This window comes from Agelaius tricolor, unplaced genomic scaffold (assembly GCF_023055355.1).
Source record: "Agelaius tricolor isolate 1412-34295 unplaced genomic scaffold, bAgeTri1.0.p SCAF_38, whole genome shotgun sequence".
NCBI lineage: Eukaryota > Metazoa > Chordata > Aves > Passeriformes > Icteridae > Agelaius > Agelaius tricolor.
The window spans coordinates 1,613,306-1,632,223 of NW_027269298.1; the positions used below are offsets into that span (position 1 = coordinate 1,613,306).

Below are 18,918 nucleotides of genomic sequence, written 5' to 3' on the forward strand. Positions count from 1 at the left end.
GGAATCACCCCCTGCCCACCACAGCACTGACATTTCCCCTCCATGTCTTTGACACTGACCAACTGCTTTTGACACTCAGACTCAAATAAGAGCATCACCATGATTACCACTACTTAGTGATGATCAGAAGCACAACAACTATAAGGTAAAAAATAAACCCCAAACAGAAACTTGCTTACTGTGTTTGCTTTTCTTCTCTGGCAGAGGTGGCGGCTTTTCTGGGTCACTGTTGGAATCTGGAGCAGCCAAATCAGCAATGAATTCCACTGGTGCTGAAGAGTTTCCTTGCTGGAAAGGCAGAACAGCAGCAAAGGGCGTGAAGGGCATTGAGGGGACAAGGACGGCGCTCTGCAGGTCATCCTCAGAGATGTTGTCATACTGGGATGGGTGCCTCTCATAGGACACCCTGCAGCCTGAGCTCTCTGAAGTCTGGGAGGCTGCACTCCTCCTCTTCTTCTCTGGTAAAGCTGGGGGAGTCTCTGTTGGCTGTGCTGCTCCTGAGAGGCTGCAGAGCTCCAGTGGAGGAGAGGTGCCCTGCGGGAGCTGGAAAGTGTGTCCATGGAAAGGGGAGCCAGACTCGCCCAAGGACTCTGGCAAGGGGCTGAGGACACTGGGCCCCTGAGGAGGTATCTGATCAGTGTTGGAGAGGTCCTGCTGCAGGAATTCATAGTCTGGATCATAGTGATCTGATTGATCTGGGTAAACAGAGGATGATGTATTAGTTTCTCTTTTACTGTTTAGACCTTCTCAGTTCTGTCCCTCCCATTCTATCAGTTAATTAATCAGTTCATTTTAATCAGAGTGGAACTTCCTTGCAGCTGGGACCATCTTTTTACACCTTCTATAACATCCAGACTTCATACAACTCATAATTAATTCTTTACACTAGCAAACAAATAACAAAAATTCAATAGGCAGACATCTGCAGACTTAATTTTTGCCATATTTATATTTTCTTTCCTAGCATGAAGAAACCACACTGCTTTAGTCTAGCAGGACTGTAATTTCTGCAGACAGGGCTGAAATGAAGAAAACATTCCACTTGAGAGCTGAATTGAGTTTGAGAACCATCACCTACAGCAAGGGAAACACATTCCCCTGGGCTTTTTCCTCTCTGAAATAGCTCTGCACTGAACTGCCTGCAGCAACTCCAAGACAGCAGCTGTAGTGCAGTGCATGTGGTCCATCAGCTCCTGCAGCTGAGCTCCCAGGGCAGGGCAGGCCCCAGCAGCCCCTCTTACCCAGGGTTTCACAGCTGGTGTTGCGGGAGCACTGCCCGCTGTCGCGGTCCAGCGAGGAGAGCTGCTCGTCAGACTTGCTCAGTTTGCCAATGCTGCTGCACGGAGACAGACGAGGAGACTCCCCCCCGTAGGAGTGGCTTCCACCTGACAGCCTCCTCTGGGCATAGCAGTCAACGTCAAAATCCTTCAGGACAGAAATTAAAAAATTAAAGACATCAAATCATCGTCACTCTCGGCAGCTTGCTAGTGAGGAAGGTGCAGCTTGAGGAGCAAAGACCTCCCAGTGCTGCTGGCTCTCTCTAAGCTCAGGGAGAACACAGAAACCCTCTGATACACTCAACAGCCCATGCCAGGGAGCTCTGGCTGCTCTTGATTTCAAGCAGGGGTTGCTGTGGCCCACACTGGAGAGATGCTGAGATGACCAAGTTCTTCACAGCTGCCTGTGTCTGATGACTGTCCCAACACTGACACAAGGGAATGACACTGCAAGATCTCTCAGGACACACCTGGGCCTTTAGCAAATACTTGGTTACCTCACACAAAGAGAAAATAAACTACAATGAGATACAACTTTCTGTGCCTATGGCTATGGTCCCATTTCAGAAATCACCTCGAGCTTATTAACCTGTGAGTGAACCCCTCACTATTCCCACTCCATCAGAACATTTAGTGTGACTGTAGTAACAACTAAAGAGTGGCCACAGCTTCATCTGAGTCAGCCAAATGACTGTAGAGGGTCCCTAAGCCAGAGCTGAGGCTTTAGGGATGAGGACAAGATTTGATTTTTGTGCAATTTGATATGATTCAGGTCCTCACTGCTGAGCTAGTAAGTTCCTGAATGGGTAAAGCAAACCCAGCCATTTACAACCTCATAAACCCCAGACAAGCACAAGAAATGGAATGTGATTAACACACACACAACTTTCCCATTTTTCTACCAGAAAATGTACAAATTTCCCCAAAGCACCAGCAGCGGTCAGAGCAGTAGCTCAAACTACTGCTTGAGTTAAAAGATGCTTTAAATTGTGACTGGATGAAAACAGACTTCTGATCTCACTGAGAGTAAACCCTGGTGAGATGTCAGGGAGCTCAGCCAGCTGCTGTCCCCTGATCTACTGGACATGGAACACTCAGCCACTCCCATCCTCACACTCTGCCGCCCCTCAAGGCAACAAAGTTTGTAGCAATTTGTTAATTATACACAACAACACTGTAAAAAAAAATATAAAAATTAAGCTGCCAACATTATTTATGACACTGCTGTTCCTGCCACTGCCACTCCCACTGCAGGCTGCCTGGGACGAGCAGGGACCTGCAGCTCTCAGCATCTCCCTGAGCTTTTCCTCCAGCTCACTCACAGCACTTTTCCCTTGGCTCTCACAAAGGGGTTATGCCATTACCTGTCTGTTGATCCCAACAGGTAAACTGGACCCACTGGTAGCTCTGCTCATGGGGGCCACCACAGCCACTCTGGTTGGGGAAGGCGCCGACTGACGTTTTTTAGGGGGCAATGCTGGTGGAGGGCTGCAAGACACAACAGGAATTGATGTTTCCATCACTCTTCCAGAAAAAAAAAAAACGATTTTCAGAGGCTTCACAAGGTATTTTCCAGAAAGCTTTTGTCAGCCAGGAGCTATTCAGCAAAATGTATCCACTAAAAATATCGATTTAAGAATATTCTCACAGGTAAGGTAATTCTCCTGTTAAGTCATTTATTTTTTAAGGTTGGTATTTCTCAAACAGAAACAAATGCCGCTGTAAATAGTATTTTTAATGGAGCTAATTAGCATGGTAATTATTTCTTAATAAAAGCAGTGAAAATCCAAATTAAATGTTTTGGTTGACCCAAATATTGTTTCCATTCACAGAAGTCCCTCCCCCTCCTCAAACCTTCCAGATCTGAAAAATGCTCAAAGTTTCACAGATTTACAGGACAGGAAAATTCTCTTTTTTGGTCTTTGCTTTCTTGGTAAACTTCAGGGAACAAAAGGGTCAGAGCTGCTTTCACTGTGCACTGTGAGGGCCCCCTGTTTTGGCATGAATCTGTGTCAGACCCACACATTTACAGTAATTTGTGAGAGTTTAACCCTTTGACTTTTAGCTTTTGCTTCTAATGACACATAATTCTGGTAGTCATCAAGCCTGAGAAGTTCCCAAGAGCACACGTAGTCTGTTCTTGGAACATACCATGAAATTTTTATATAACCTTTGAGAATTCATAAAATACACAGAAATGTGATTCTTTTTGTCAGCCACAGCCACGTGTGCAAATTACCACAACACGTATTTTTCACACCAGCCATCAGCACCAGTACTAGAGAAGAAAAACAAAACACACACACACAAACCTGCAAATTGGGGGTTTTCTCTTCCTCCTCAAAATAGAACATAGAAACTCTTATGTGGTTACTCTCAGAACAGGGTAGGAACAACGAAGCACAAGGGTTTTTTCACACACTCTTGGCTTTCACTCTTAAGCTGATAGGCAAAGCTGAACAACCTGGCTGTGCAGGACAGATTGGTAACTGCCCCCTGAACTTAAAGGAACATTTCCCATGGGATACAGCAGCCCAAGACACTTGCACAGTGTGGAAATCACACTGTTTTATGTGAGGTTATATGGATTTATGTGATGCCTCTCATGTGTGGGTATCAGGGCATGGAATTATCCTCACAAAAAAAAGAAGGAAAAGACACAAAGAAATAATAACAGAGAACACAAAGCAGAGTGTAGGAACAAGGAAAAATTGCTCTGGAGGACTGGAAATTCAAAAGCAACACTAACCCTCCTCTCTTGTTGCACATTTTGCAAGATTGTTTAAAAACCAACAGGCTGCTAAGAGGCACTGGTGCTCTTTGGTCAGCTGGCTGGGCAGTGTTACCTGTTCTCTGCCACACGAATGCTGGGCAGAGGGGGTTTAGGAGGGGCAACTTCTTCATCCATGGAGTCAGTCAGCAGCTCGTTGGATTGAGTCATGTTTGTTGTTTTGTTGAGGATCTCCATTTCTCGGTCTGTAAGGGGAAGTTCTGATGGGCTGCAACATGCAAAACACAGATTGTAGATCATAAACCACAGCTGGAACACAGCCCTGACAGATTCAAACCTATTTTAAATCATGTGCTATTCAGACAGACACCCAGAGCGGAAGGCAGAATTTGCATCTGCAGGTGGAATTCCATGTATAATCAGAGCTCAGAGTGCATGTGACACAAAGGTTGTTTCACCTTGCCAGATTTTGGTGTCTGTCCCATCACAGCATATTCTCTTTTAGTGATCTTACTGAAATGGATGGGGGGGCTACATAAAGAACATTACACCACCCTCTGTGCAGAACAGCTGAATGATTTAACTCAACTGTCAGCAGTCAGAAATGATCCCTTCTACATCAGTGCTGCCCACAGAGGAAATCAGTGACCCACCTGTCAGATTTACATGCTGGTAAACTGGGTTTAACTGGGCTTGTGGGAGAGGGATGCTCCTGCTTTTCAATCGTGAGTCTGACCAGCTCCTGATGGAGGGAGAGAAGAAAAAGAGAATAATCAGAATGAATAATCATTCATTGCTGAATGCTACACTTAAACATCCCAGAACACAGAGGGAAGCTCCTGCAGTAAACTCTTGGTTATGGTTTAATGATGGTGTGGACACAGAGAGAGCTGAGCTGGGTGTAAGTCTGGTACAGAGCCACACAAATGATGCAGAACAGCTGCTAAGGAGCAGCCTGCACCCAGAGGAAGTTTTGGCAGTATTTGAGTGAAGTTCATTAGCCTGACTGTATGGGGATTCTGCACAAACCCACATGTGTGTCTTTTTGCTATGTTTCCTCTTTCCTCTGTCTCACTGTTCCAGTCCACACAACACCCTAGATAATGGTAAATTGGCTTTACATACACATCTAAGTACCAAACAGTCTTACCCAGTGGAGTACTTCATCTAGCCAAAACCAACATTAAAAAATTGCTTTATATTTTATAAATAAGAATGTATTTGTTTCAAAAAGCAAGTTTTCTGTAAAATGCCCCACCAAAAATTAAACAGAGAACACCTTCATTAAAAGGCCTGCTTGCCCTGAAGCCACCTTTTAACACATTAGCAATAGAAGACCTAATCATTCAAGAAGCTACTGCAGTGTATCTGTTATAGGCAGATAAGGCTTTGGATAAAGAGATAAGGGCATGATAATCCTGGACTCTAAGTCTGCCAGCAGTCAAATCATTCACGCCAGAAAGACAGAGAGAACATTTCATGGATGTCTGAGGCTGACAAATAGATCTCCTGCTCACTGATACAAACACATGCCCCTCTTACAGGCAGCCTGGAAAACTGGCACTGCTTCCTGCCTCTATTGGCTCCCCAGCATATTACACAAAGGAAACTGAAAGGGATCAATTTTAATTGTATTTATTTTAAAGCAGCCTGAAGTACATTGTCATCATTCCAGTATCATCTTTGTGTCCTTGTCTGTGGAGCTTGGAAACAACTGGCATTGCCATCATCCCTCTGAGGAAGGAAAATACTCCAGTTCTGGCCCTTTTACATCAGGCTCTACTGAAAGCTGAAATCCCATGGGTTAACACACACACAACAAGAAGAGTAAGGAGCAAACACCATCCAAGTCCACCACATCTGACTTTGGTCTCCATGCTCTACTTACACTCCTGGTGTGAGCTGGTGCTCCAACACAGTACACTGTGTTACCCAAAAACTCAGCTCTCCAGAACATCCCACACAGGGGGGAGGAAGAGGGAGCACAAACAGATGTCCATGGGGACTACAACTATGAAGATGTGGGACAGAGAGCCCTGGTGGGAACAGTGTGTTCTGAGAAGTGTCCTGATGAGTAACATCACTTGACTCTTTTGGCTGCATTTGGCATCATGGAGCTGAGTGATGACTCAATGGATTGCCACCTTTCTGCCCTCTGGACAAAATTCCACTGCTGAAAATGTTTTTGGAGATCCTCATGCACTTTAACAGACTCAGGGTTGGACCCTGTGGGCCTCTGGGGTAGTGGCCAGCGAGGACTGCAAACACCCAGGAGCACAATAAGGGAAATAAAATGTATGGGCATTCAAACCAAAAGCCAAAACACTCCTTAAACATCCCCCTGAGAAGGCTATGGAAGGGAAAGTGTAATGTCTCCTTTTCCTTCACCTGAAACCAAAGCCAGGCCAACACTGCAGACTGTGGTGGTGGCTGTGCTGCAGCAGCACTCAGGAGCCCCACTCAGGGCTGAAGTGCTCAGTTTTCCTATTTTGCCAATCATAATGGACACAAAGTTGTCTACCACATGGAAATGTAGGTTAAAATGGGAGAAAACCAATCCAATTTGGCTCAAAAGTATCTTCAGAATTATTCAAACCATTGGGACTGGCGGGGGGGAAACCTAAACCACCTTCCAGTGGAGGCACCAATGCCTGACTGCAATTACCTGAGAGGATCACTTTCCATTCCAACTTGGACAAATATCACCAGACCCTGAATGTCTCTCCTCTCTGCTATCCCCAAATGAGAACTAGCATCTGGAAATCAAGCCAAAATCTTTAGCGTACACACAGAGGTAATGTGCACACAACTGAGCCAGATGCACATTATGCTATTCCTTATCAGCAAGGAAAGAGATTCCTGCAGCAGTAATTAGAGATAATTAAAGCCTCTCTACAAACTATGCTACTTCAGCAAGCTGAAAATTCCACAATGAGATGGAGTTTTGAGAAGTTATGTAATCAAACCAAGGATTTTTTTTTCCTGCCTAGCAAAGCCCTAAAACATGAGATCAAAATATCAAGTAACAGAGGTGAACAAGAGTCTCCTTTATGTTTAATTCTGAAAATAAAGAAGTAAGCATTGAAATGTGGAAGTGGATCTTGTGTGATCTGCCAGAAAAACAAAACAGGCTCTGCTGTGGAGAGAAGTGTCCATCTTCTCAGTTCTGCTTCCATCAAATGTGGCTAGGCCTTTCTAAAATAAACTTTGTTCCTTGCTGTGCAGGAGGTGAAAGCCTGCTGCTTCCAAATGCTGACCTCTTGATGGGCAAATACTCTCCCATCTCCCCAGACAGCCACACATCTGCTCTAAGGCTGACCAGACATGAGCCAGCTGCAACTGGAAGGCCAAAATAACTCAGTCTAAGAACAAAGCAGAGACTGATTTAGCCATGGTGCTGAGCAGGGCTGCAGAGCCCAGGCTCAGCACTGCAAGGACACATCCATGCTGCTCCCAGTCTGGGCTGCCTCATGAACAGACCCAAGACCTTCCCCAGTCCCAGAGCCTCTCCCAGTGTGCAGAGGACACAGCTCTGGCTGAAAGGCAACAGGTACCAAGGGTTTAAATACTGCTTGAAGTCAAAGAACAACTCCCAGGTTGTGTGTCCAAGCCTCCTGCCATGAGACCACACAGCTCTGATGCAGATCTGGGGATAACACATCTCTAACCTGGGATTGTGCACATTCAGTCAGTGGTAACTCACCATTTGCTGGGGAATTACAGCACAGATCTTCACATCCTGCAAACTGCTGCTGAATCCCAGACTAACAGCAGCTGAGATTTTAGATTTAAACTCTTTTCCTCTCTCCTGCTGTGCAAATTTAAGACCAGCTTTACTTTTAAAATGTGTAGCTTAAAGTTAAAGAGCATATTATGCAAAATAATCCTAGAAAATCCATCTTCTTTAGGTGCTAGAAATTATTTGTTTCAAAGATATTTATTTAAAAGGCTCATAAAGTAATAGCAGATTTTTGTATCTGTGTTTGAGTGGCATTAAAGAGATATCCAGATGATGCAGACACCAAACCAAGAGGCCTGAAAATGTGAGAGTCAAAGCCTGGGAGATTCACTTCATTTTTACATTTGGCTCCATTTAATAAAACTGAGTCTGAGTACAGTGAAAGGTACCAGTTCCTGATACATAACTCCAGGTGAAGCACCTGCTGCAGCTCTTAAAACTCTATCCCAATTTTTCTTGTGTAGTTGATTTAAACATTCCCCTTTAAAGATTTAACTTCCTCTACAGTTTCCAAAATAAGATTCCCAGGAGATAAGACAGTCTATCCACTGGTGCCCTAAGCCCAGATCAACCAAACTTTATCAACAGTGCTAGGAGAGGTGAGTGATCAGCCCAGGACACAGAAATAATGGGTACAAGAACCTTCCCAGGCAGGAGGAAAGCCCACAGCTTTTCCAGGGTGGAACGGGGAGGGAATGCTACACACAGGTCTGACAATGGATACAAAGGTTTCTGTTAAACGTTCCCATTAGCAATGTAAAACTCATCTCCAGAAAACTGAGTTTAGCTCATCACCTGTTCCACACCCTAATCCAGCTGCTTAGAGTGGTGATGTATCACTGACAAATCCCTTGAAATTTCTCTTAAAAGATGGAGTTGGAGTCTTTCATTCTCTGTGGGCACTGACAAGGGAGCATTTTCGTTTTATTTTGCTGAGACAGAAAATGTGCAAACCACGTCTTGTAATCTGCAGGGGACACTGGGAATGACTTGGTGAAAATTTAATGCAATACTGAAGAGAGATCCATTGCTTCTTCCAATTCATCCAAATGCCAGGGTGAGCATGCCAGAAGTTCACATTCAGAGCCAAACTGTGCTAGCCTTTAGCCAGCACTCCAAAGAGGAACATTTAACTTATGGAACAGTTGATTTAAGGGGTAGTTTACTGAAGGCAGAAATAGGACCTTCATATTTTACCTGCACTTAAAAACCTAGAAGAGATTAACTAGAAGAAGTCTAGTTTAAACTGGAAGAGGTCTAGTTTACACAGATCTCTTCTAAAGTACATTATTCTATGCTCTTTATTATAAAATTTACAATGTCCCATGTACCTTGACTCCATCCAGAACAGCTTTTATGACATCCTTCACTGTTGTGACCATCTCCTTGTCCTCTGAATTCACTCCCTCCAGCATCACCTGATCAGACCAGCGGATGAGGTTGGCCAGGCTCTGGTACACTCGGCTGTAGCAGGATGAGATGGCAGAACTGCACAGCAGGAGAGGGAGCAGTTGAGGAAAAAAAAAAAAAAGAACAAAAAGAAATTTTGGAGATGTTATCAAATGTTAGGAGAGTGAGTTTCACACCGTGCATTTCAGTGCTTTGCTCTCTGACACTCAGAGTTTGTGTTGAGCGGGTGACAAAGCTCAGGCTGCTCCTCCAGTGCAGCTGCTCTCCTGTTCTCTAGCACCAAATGAAGACAGGGTGAAGGTACAAACCACCAACAGCTCATTCCCAAGTATCAGAAGGAATTATCTAGGATGCAGGTTAACACAGCAATGCAAAAAAAAAATTCTTTCCATCTTAATTTACAGCTCCATCCTATGCCTTAATGTTAAAGATAAGTATTCAAGCCCTACATTTAAGTTTAAGCTATGTTATTTCAGTATTATCCTTCTTCCTTATTAGCTCTCCCCAAAAACCACCTTGGACCACTGAGAGCTGACTCTATTCATTCCTTTACAAATCACTGCCTCACTGTTTATAATGCCTGAAAACATGTAATTAAAATTACTTCTTTAGAGAAACTGAACTGAATGAATTTCAGGTTTGAAAGAGGAAGGGTGTTGCTTTGTTTTGTTTTTAATGGGAAACAGAATTGAAGCTATTGTTCTGAAGGGGAAGAAAAAAAAAAAGAGTTTTGGAAGGATGACAACTTTAAATAAAAGTTAACTGTAACAACAGTGCTCCCAGGCATTTTCCTGGCCATTCTGAAAACACTGACTTCATTACTAAACAAGGTGTGTTAACAGCACTGCTGATGGCAACGCTTCAGCAATTCTTCCTCACGTTAAATCCATTTCAAACTGCATCAAAACCATAAACAGATAAGAGAAGGTGTAATCTTGCAATCATTACTGATACAAGTTGTTCCAAATCTTCCCATTTCTCTCTGGTATCCATTCTGCATTGGCTTAACTCCAGTAACTTCATTATCTGTGAGGAAAGAATCAAGCCCACGAGCACCAATGAGTTTATTTAGGTGAATGAGGTTTGCAGGGCTGGGGGAAGAACTACTGTCAAGTTTCAACCAGGGAATACAAACAATGGCAAGAATTTGATTGTTTGGTTGTTGTTTGGGTTTTTTTTTTTTTTAAGGTTTGTTGCTTGCCATTTGTTCTCATTTCAAATGAAATTAGCTTGGTAGGAGATATTTCCTAAACAGGGCCCTCCCCCATCTCTTTCTAAGGCTTTGATTTCTTTGCCATTAATCTTCAGTCTGCTTCCTTCTAAGGAGGCAGTAATTGAAAGCCCATTTTGTGCAAGATTTAATTACTTTTTTCCTTGATGCAAATGCTTCCCCTAAAGCAAAAAGAAGTCCAGCAATAATTGTAGGGCTTTCTTTGTCACTGACACAAGTCTTGCTCACTTTTCTTGCCATCAGAGTCACCCCTTTGTGTCCTGCCACAGGTAGGGAGAGAAGGACATGGCTTTTTGAGAAAACCAGATCCCCTTTTGGGTTTTTTGGGAGGCTGAGCAAGGCAGGGCATGGACATGGGATCTGTGCTTTAATGCACAGTGTTTCCAGAAAAAGAAACTTATCACTGTGTAGAGGACATTCCCATTTTAACAGATTTGCTCACTGTGGTTCAACAGATCCAACCTCAACTGGATCTTACCTGTCCCAGCCACAGGTGTGACACTCACCCATTTCCTCCTTCCTTTTGCCAGAAGCAGCCCTGGCCTCAGCACTGGGGCCAAACACAACTGAGCATCTCTGTTTGCAAAGTATTTGGCACCCAGTGCTACCCCAACTACATTATAAACCTTCCCTGTGCCAGCACTGAAATAAGCATCTTGAAAGAAAAAAAAAAAAATTGGAGCTATTTAATGGGAAAACAAACAAGAACAGCACAAAAACTGGCAGGATTTCAGGAACCAAACACCTGCATTTCTCTGCTTAGTTCTGTGCTTTTCTCTGTGTTAACTTTGCTCTTTCAGTATTATTCAACAATGCTTGTTTGTTTTCTGTAAATCAATTGCTCCAGCATCCACGGGATGAACACCAACAATATCTCTGTGGCTTGGCAGCACCACAAATTCTTATAAACCATGCTGAGCTTGGCTTTGGCAAATTTCTACTTCTTTCCTGGCTTCAAACCCACTGCCTAACTGGTAAAAACGTAATACACATAATCTGTTAAAACATAAAACAATAATCTGTTGAGTGAGGCAGGAATGAACTTGGACTGGTTAATCTGCTGAAGTACATCTATTTACTTCTGTATCTGATCCAGCAAAATCCAGAAAAAGCAGTTAAGAGTGCAGGCTCAGACTTCTGTAATATCAGGGTGGATAAACTGAGCACAAAAAAGGATTACTCTGAAGATAAACTCTTTTTTCAGGTGAAGCTATTGGATTTGTTAGCTTTTAGGATACCACCATAGACTGCAGAAACAGGAATAGCATCTGAAGAGAATCTCCCTCTGGAAAACAACGAATTTCCAAGTTTATGCTAAGAACCATCCCTTCCTCCACTCTGAAAGCAGCCTGATTTGCTTTATCTTTCCATGGCATGAGCTTCTTCACAGCAGGGAATCTGCTTTTAAATGATGTCTGAAAATAATTAGTAAAAACAGGAGTCACTTCACCAGCTTCTCCTGCCATGAGGCTCCTCAGATGAAGCAGGAACCTGTTGGTGTGTCACGGCCCCAAAACCCCAGGAATAAACTCACCTTTGCTGGATTCGTGGGTCAGTTTGCACCAAGGGCAGGATGGCTTCCAGCACTTTACTGGCTGAGCCTGGCAGCATCTCCAACACTTTGTTATCAATTGCCATTTTGTCCACAATAGTCTTAAAGTAGCGCAGTGCACTGACCACCTCCTTCTCCTTTTCCTCTAGCCATGATACATTCTGAAGAGGAGGGAAGAAAAGGAGAGATTTGTTAAAATTTCAGTATTTTTAAGGGCAGGGTTCCTTTAACAAACCCAAAGTTTGGTGACACTGAGGTGTGTTTCAGGAGGAGTGGAAAAACCTCCTTTTACCACAAACACTTTTAAATTGAATTACTACTCTTTCAAAGGAATAGTCAGTGCAAGATTACACCCCCACTTTAACCTTCAGAATTACCTGCATTCCAAACTGAAGGCTGATCTTGATCAGCTTTAGGCTAAGATTAGCACCACTGATGACATCAAGGGCATTGCTTTGAAACCCACACCCTAAACTGGGACAGAATGGTTTGGGTTGGAAGGGACCCTAAAGCCCATCTCCACCCCCTGCCTTGGGCAGGAACACCTTTCACTATCCCAGGCTGTCCAAGCCCCATCCAACCTGGCCTGGGACACTTCCAGGGATGGGACAGCCAAAGTTGCTCTGGGCACTCTGTGCCTCACCACCCTCACAGGGAAGAATTTCTTTTAATATCTAAACTAAACCTGCCCTCTGTCAATTGAAAAGCAACACCCCTTGTCCAATTACTACATGTCCTTGTAAAACACATGAAAACACCCAAATAAACTCCACTCTGATGAGCCTCCAACCTAAATCATTTTGTGATGCTGCTGGAAGAAGAGAACTCACACAATTTCCATGAGGACCAACTGTAAAAGCTAAGTTTTGGCATTGGTGAATGAATGTTACAGAAGTGAAAAAATCATTGGAATAAAGCTGAGTTGTGGTCACTAATTTCTGTGCCACCACAAACACAAGAGGAGGAAATTCAGAAGTGATACATGATACCTCAATGGCATTCTGGACAGGGATAGTTTTTAAAAAAGTTTACAACAGTATGCCTGGAGGACTTTTAATGCCACAAGTAGTTTCTAAGTGAGATTTAAATTAACTACTGAACACTGCTAGCAAAGGAGCAGAGAGCTTAGCAGAGTCAGATTTCATCCATTATCTCCTCAGTAAATTCAGCTTCAGGAGTTAATGACCTATGGGCACTGTGTGCTCCCCATATTCTTGTCAGCTGTTAAACTGCTGCTTTCCTGCAAAATCAGGCCAGCAGCCCAAAAGGTTTTAGGAAGAACAATTTATAGGCAGCACTGGTTAGTAATTTGGGGCCAGTTGCATAAAAGGGTTAGAATCCTAAGTTCCATCTAGCTCCAACTTCAGAAGTCTAAGTCCCACTCCAAGAACTGCAAACCACCCTGTCATTTTCCATCTCGTCTGGGCAGTGCCCAAAATCTGCTGCTGCTTCCCCTTTGGATAACTCTTCCTGCCAGGAACCTCAAGTTCTGATCTACAGCCCACAGTGCCCTGAACTCCCTTGCTGAGGAGCATCCTGGCAGCTCACTGGGATCAAAAATGACATTTCCCATTTTGCAGGGATGTGCCCTCACCACTGCAGAGTTTATTCAGGGATACAGAATCTTAAAAACATTTAGGTTGGAAATGACCTCCACGACCACTGAGTCCAACCATTAATCTAGGGAGAGCCTCAGCCTCTTCCAAGGTTTTGCACTTCATATGAAATGATCACACATTTTAGGGATCAGAGGGTCTGTAAATTCCCTGGCTAAGTACAACCATGGTCCAGCAGTCAAAGCTCTCAAACAGAAGTGAAAAAATGCAGACTGCAGTTCCTGCTCCCATGGCTGTTTATGGGATTCATTCAACAACTGTTTCCTGTAGAAAGGCTTGTGACTTAATAGCTTAAACACTCTCCTGGTGCACAGAAGGGATGGGCCTGACAGAGTTCAGGGCTGAGAATGACAACTGGAAACACAAATCCTTCCGCTGAGCACACCAAGGGATGTGAATGCAGCCACCAGGCACTGCTGCCTGGGACACAGCCCTTTTTTTGGTGTTTTTTTTTTGTTTTGGTTTTTTTTTGTTTTGTTTTGGTTTGGTTTTTGGAGTTTTTTTGGTGGGTTTTTTTGTGGGTTTTTTTTGTTGTTGTTTTTTTGGGGTTTTTTTCCCCTGCTAATCCTTTGGTTGACATTCCCAGGAGCACTTTGTAATGAATCCTCTTCCAAGGTCCAAAGTATCATACATAGAAGTGTACAGAACCATGGAATGGTTTGGGTTGGAAGGGACCTTAAATCTCATCTCATTCCAGCCCCTGCCACAGCTTCCACCAGACCAGACTGCCCCAAGCCTGTCCAACCTGCCCTGGAACACCCCCAGGGATGGGGCAGCCACCCATTTCTCTTTTGGGCATTAAATGGGAAAAAGTTACAACTCAGGCAAAAAAGCATCTCCTCTCCACTCCCTGCCTGACACGTATAGATATTTTTGGATGATTTCTGAAATTTTCCCTTAATAATCAAATTGCAAATGCATCATGTATGAGGCACAGCTGACCCAGAAAGGGTCACAGTGAGCTGTACAGAATACACCCAATTACAAAAGCTGGAATCATCCTTTTTTTCCTTACATTTTGGCAGTGTAAAACCTATCATAAGTCTGTATATAGCACTGAAGGACACTCCTGTTCCTACAACAGGACAAGAATCACAAAGTTCAGGGGACAAAAGGAGGTTCTGAACAGAACACCCCCAATGCTGCCCCCATCCAGATATAAAAGGGAACAGGAGATGATGATGTTTGCATGAGCTGAGCAGATCCTTCAGCTTACACATCGTGATTTTACATTAATTTTTAGTATTGCTATTTCTGCTCTACAGTGATTATCTACTTCAAGAGCACAAAAATAGCATCTTAAGTACTTAAGAGGGAGAAAAGGATGATATTTGGTTTATCAAGTGAGCCTTCTGACAGAAGATCTCCCATTTGTCAACTGATGTCTATGTTCCAGTGAGAAAACCTGGCAACAATCCAGGCACATCCTCTTCCCCACTCCCTCCACTAAAGCTAATGAGCTGACTACATCCAACTAATTGATTAGTTGGGCAGTAGCTATTAAAACAGGTAAGGAATGAGCCAAAAATCAACAATATTTCGCAGTATAAAAATGAATGCAGATTAAATAATCATGTACAGTAATAAAAAATATTTCAAGTGTTTTGTTTTCCAACTAAAAAATCCCAATCTGTATGTAAAAAATTATCTTAATGTCCAGCATGGCTTTTTAGTAAATCCTCTTGCATTGTTTTTAGGGGAAAAATAGAAAAGCAAACACTTAATCTATTATTAACATGCATTTGCTATAGACCACATTTTGAAAAGGGCTCTTCATTTTCTAATGTATTTAATGTGGTCACACATCAATTTAAAGGAAGGCCTCTAAATTAGCTCAAGATACCATCCTGAAACATCATTGGAATTAAAAGCCTTCAAGGAGTACTCTCAGGGTTGTTTTGGGGTTTTTTAGTTTTATTTTTAAATAGCACTCAGCAATGCAAGGTGTATGGCTCCCCAGAAAGCATTTCCACAGGCTTCTGGGGAAAAATCCCTCATCATCTTTCATCTGATGGGGCAGAATAGGGTGAGGAAGGCTGCAGAGACTTCTCTGGGTGTTGAGCAAGTCACACAACCTAACAAAACTGCTCTCAGTAACTCTACAACAACTCCCAGCAGAGATAATCTGAAAAATTCTGCATGTCTGGCACTGAACACTGGATGAGACTTTTAACAGCTGAGAATGATGTTTAATTATCCTAAACAACCTCAACTGTTCTTAACTTCTGGCTTCGATTTGTGCTTGAAAACTGACTGCACAGAGAAAGTCTCCAGCTGCATAATCAGGTCACAACAGGAGAGGAGATAACAGAGATCACTTTGTGACCTCATTCCTTAGAGGACCTGGGGTACATTTGGTCTGAGGAACACTGTGCTGGATCAGCAGCTGCTCCAACACTTCTGTGGGACTCTCCCTGCTGGTGTCACCAGAGACTGAGCACATCTTTGGAGCAGCTTCAAGGATGTGCCTGGGCCTGGGGTTTTTCAGAGAATCCCACCCCAAACCCAGGCAGCTCTTTGGAAGCACAAACCACAGGGTGTGTACGTGGGGAGGATGTGTCAGCCCATACACCACGTTCCATAATGAGATATTTAAATGCTTGTGGAAGGAGGTCTCATCATGTTCTGCAAAGGGAAGCACATGTCTTGATTTAATAATACACAGTGCTGTTTACAGGTAACCATAAAATGACCCTGAGGATCCCTGAGCTGCAGAATTATGCAGAGGACAAATTCACACACCAGATTATGATAAAATGAGTACCAGAAAGCAAGAACCCATCAGGATAACAGAACATGGCCTTTGCTTACTTTGTTCACTGACTTCTCTGGTGTTTTCACTGTCAGGTCAGCTTGCTTTCCTTTCTTTGAGGGTGTTCTCTTTATTTTTGGTGAATGAAACTTGCCCTTCAACTTCATGGTGAACGAGGAGAGATGGGAACGCTCAGAATCTAGAAAGACACAGAAAAGCATTTCTGGATCAGGACAAATATGAGGAAACCAGGGATGTGTTACAGCATTATCTGGAAGACACTTGCACCATGTAAATTTATTGAGTGGAACACAATAAAGAAAATTAACAAACTGCTGCTCTATATTATGTTTCAAACCACAACACCACCATAATTTGCTGCTTTCCTCAACCACAATATCAACATCATTTCCTGCTTTCCCTTGGAGGCAGGGACAGTGGGACTGCCACTGCTCTGTGCCTTGGAGGGAAGAGGGAAAACACCTCTCTTCAAAGCACTTATCTCCAGAAGGTCCTGGAGTACTTTACAAAGGAGGCAATCACCGTGCCTCTTGGGCAGATGAGCAGTGAGGCCAGGGGATGAGGTGACTGCTCACAGCCCCTGGCAGAGCAGAGCCCTTGGCTGTGGGTCAGTGCAGGCACTGGGACCTGGCTGCTTCAGGCATGGAGAACTCAACCCCAGGCCATGCCCTGCCCAGGATGCTGATCTCTACCCACTCTGCAGCATCAATTCTGAATGGGGCCCGGGGATAATCTGAACAAAATTGCCAGCCCTTGTCATCTGCAATGGATTTCACTTCCAGTGTACCAGAAAAAACAGAGGAACCCCTTTGATACCTAATGCTGGGGCATCCTTCAAGGAACTGAACTGCAGAAGTGCTCAGCCCTTTTAGAAATTGTATTTTCATTGTTTTTTGAATACCTAAAAGAAGCCTCAAAGGTTTGCAATCATGCCATATGCAGACTTACCGCTGAAATACATTTTTATCTGTTTAACTATGAAGCTAAATAAAACTAAGCTAAAAACTAAAAACGAATCTGCCTTGTAGAGTGCAATTTAGAAAGTATTTTGAGCAAAGAGCACTTTAATAAACGAAGGTCTGAGTTGCTCTCCAGTGACCCAAAAAATTCAGCAGAAGTTACCCAAGTGGTCTCTAACTATATTATGAAGAAAAGTACACACTTTTGCTGCATGTTCGATTTTTCTTTTAGATTATTTTGAGCATTAACTGCACTGGCTGCAAGGAGTCCAGAGGACAGCCCCATGCATGCAGCACTGCAGCACCTCGTTAGCATGCAGACTGCAAACAGCAAAGGCTGCTGAGTCAAATCAGCAACCAGCAGCTAAATACCACAGAGCAAGTGCTCTTCCTGGTAGTCAGAAACCATCTAACCACAGCCCAAGGAAAGGAGCCTGGCTCCCTTTAAACCTGGTTTCATGTTCTAACCCCCTGTGAGCACACTCACAGCACTCTGGTTAGGGATGTCCTCCAGACCAGGATTTTGCAGGCATCCTACAAATGGAAGCTGTGCAAGCACCCATCCTAATCTAGTCTGGCTGCAGAGCTGTTCTCCACTTACAGGAGAAAATGTTCTCCCAAGGTTTTCTTTGTATCCTAAAGTCCTGTTTAGTGCTCTGAGGAGGGAGGCACTAAAAACCTTGGCCACTGCAGATAAATCCAGGCATATCAGTTGGCCTCTGAAGAATCACTTACAGCAGCTGGCACCCCAACTTAGCAGCAATTTACGTCAGTGCTTTACATCCACAAGAGGATCTCCAAACCTTTAAAACCTCTCTGTCTCCACAGGGTGCTGAAGGTCACCACTGAAGAGAGTTCCTGGCTGCTGTGATAACACTCCTGAGCTTCTCCCCAGAAAATAATTTGTATTTATTCCATACACCATATGAGAATTTCCATATTTGCACGCATACGCACGCTTGCCATGAAAAGTCATGGCTCTGAATTAATTTTTTGAGAACTGGCAAACAATTACAATAATTAACCTACAGGAAAGTAATGGTGACAGCAACAAATTGTGTCTGGCTCCTCCACAGGCTGCAGTGAGATCCAAACTGCTGGTCTCAATAAGAATACACTCAATGCCTACAAAACTCTCGGTCATCTATGGTGATAATTTTGAGTTGTAGGGACATTTGGAAGGGAGAAAGATTTCAAAAGAAATCTTTTCTCCTTGCCACCAGACATCTCTACCCACTTTCATGGGGCAAGCATGTGAATGGCTGAATCACCTTGTCTGGGTGGTCAGGAACCTCCAAAAGGAGATGCCAGCAGAGAAAAGTTGCTTTTCTGCTGACAGCACATCCTCTTCACCACCACCACCAGCCAACCACTGCTCCTCTGCTCTTTCTATCCTTTGGTCACACCAAACACCAAATAATTTGTGTGCCACACTCTGAGGGGAGACAGACACACAGAGCAAGGACAGAAGCAAGTGGCTGGAGCAGAATAGGAACTGCTTAAAATAGTACTGAAGTAAACCAGCTGACATTTGCAAAAATAATAAACGTTATTGTTTGAACAGCCCTGCTAAGTCCTGCTTTGAAGATCACAAATTAATGCAGCTTTTTACTGCCATGGCTTTCTGTCT

The 18,918-nt window shown here is 43.6% G+C and overlaps 1 protein-coding gene across 6 annotated transcripts in view; it reads right to left on the reverse strand.

Moving 5' to 3' along the window:
* The window catches only part of RAPGEF1 (Rap guanine nucleotide exchange factor 1), an 84,861-nt gene that overhangs the window by 36,811 nt on the left and 29,132 nt on the right, over positions 1-18,918 (reverse strand). For all 6 annotated transcript variants that reach the window (XM_071453877.1, XM_071453876.1, XM_071453872.1 and 3 more), the window contains exons 2-9: positions 16,368-16,507; positions 11,923-12,101; positions 9,079-9,235; positions 4,662-4,750; positions 4,124-4,276; positions 2,642-2,765; positions 1,242-1,425; positions 180-695 (exon numbers count right to left, since the gene is read on the reverse strand). In XM_071453877.1, the coding sequence (XP_071309978.1) occupies positions 180-695; positions 1,242-1,425; positions 2,642-2,765; positions 4,124-4,276; positions 4,662-4,750; positions 9,079-9,235; positions 11,923-12,101; positions 16,368-16,507 (1,542 nt within the window). The remainder of the gene's footprint in view (positions 1-179; positions 696-1,241; positions 1,426-2,641; positions 2,766-4,123; positions 4,277-4,661; positions 4,751-9,078; positions 9,236-11,922; positions 12,102-16,367; positions 16,508-18,918) is intronic.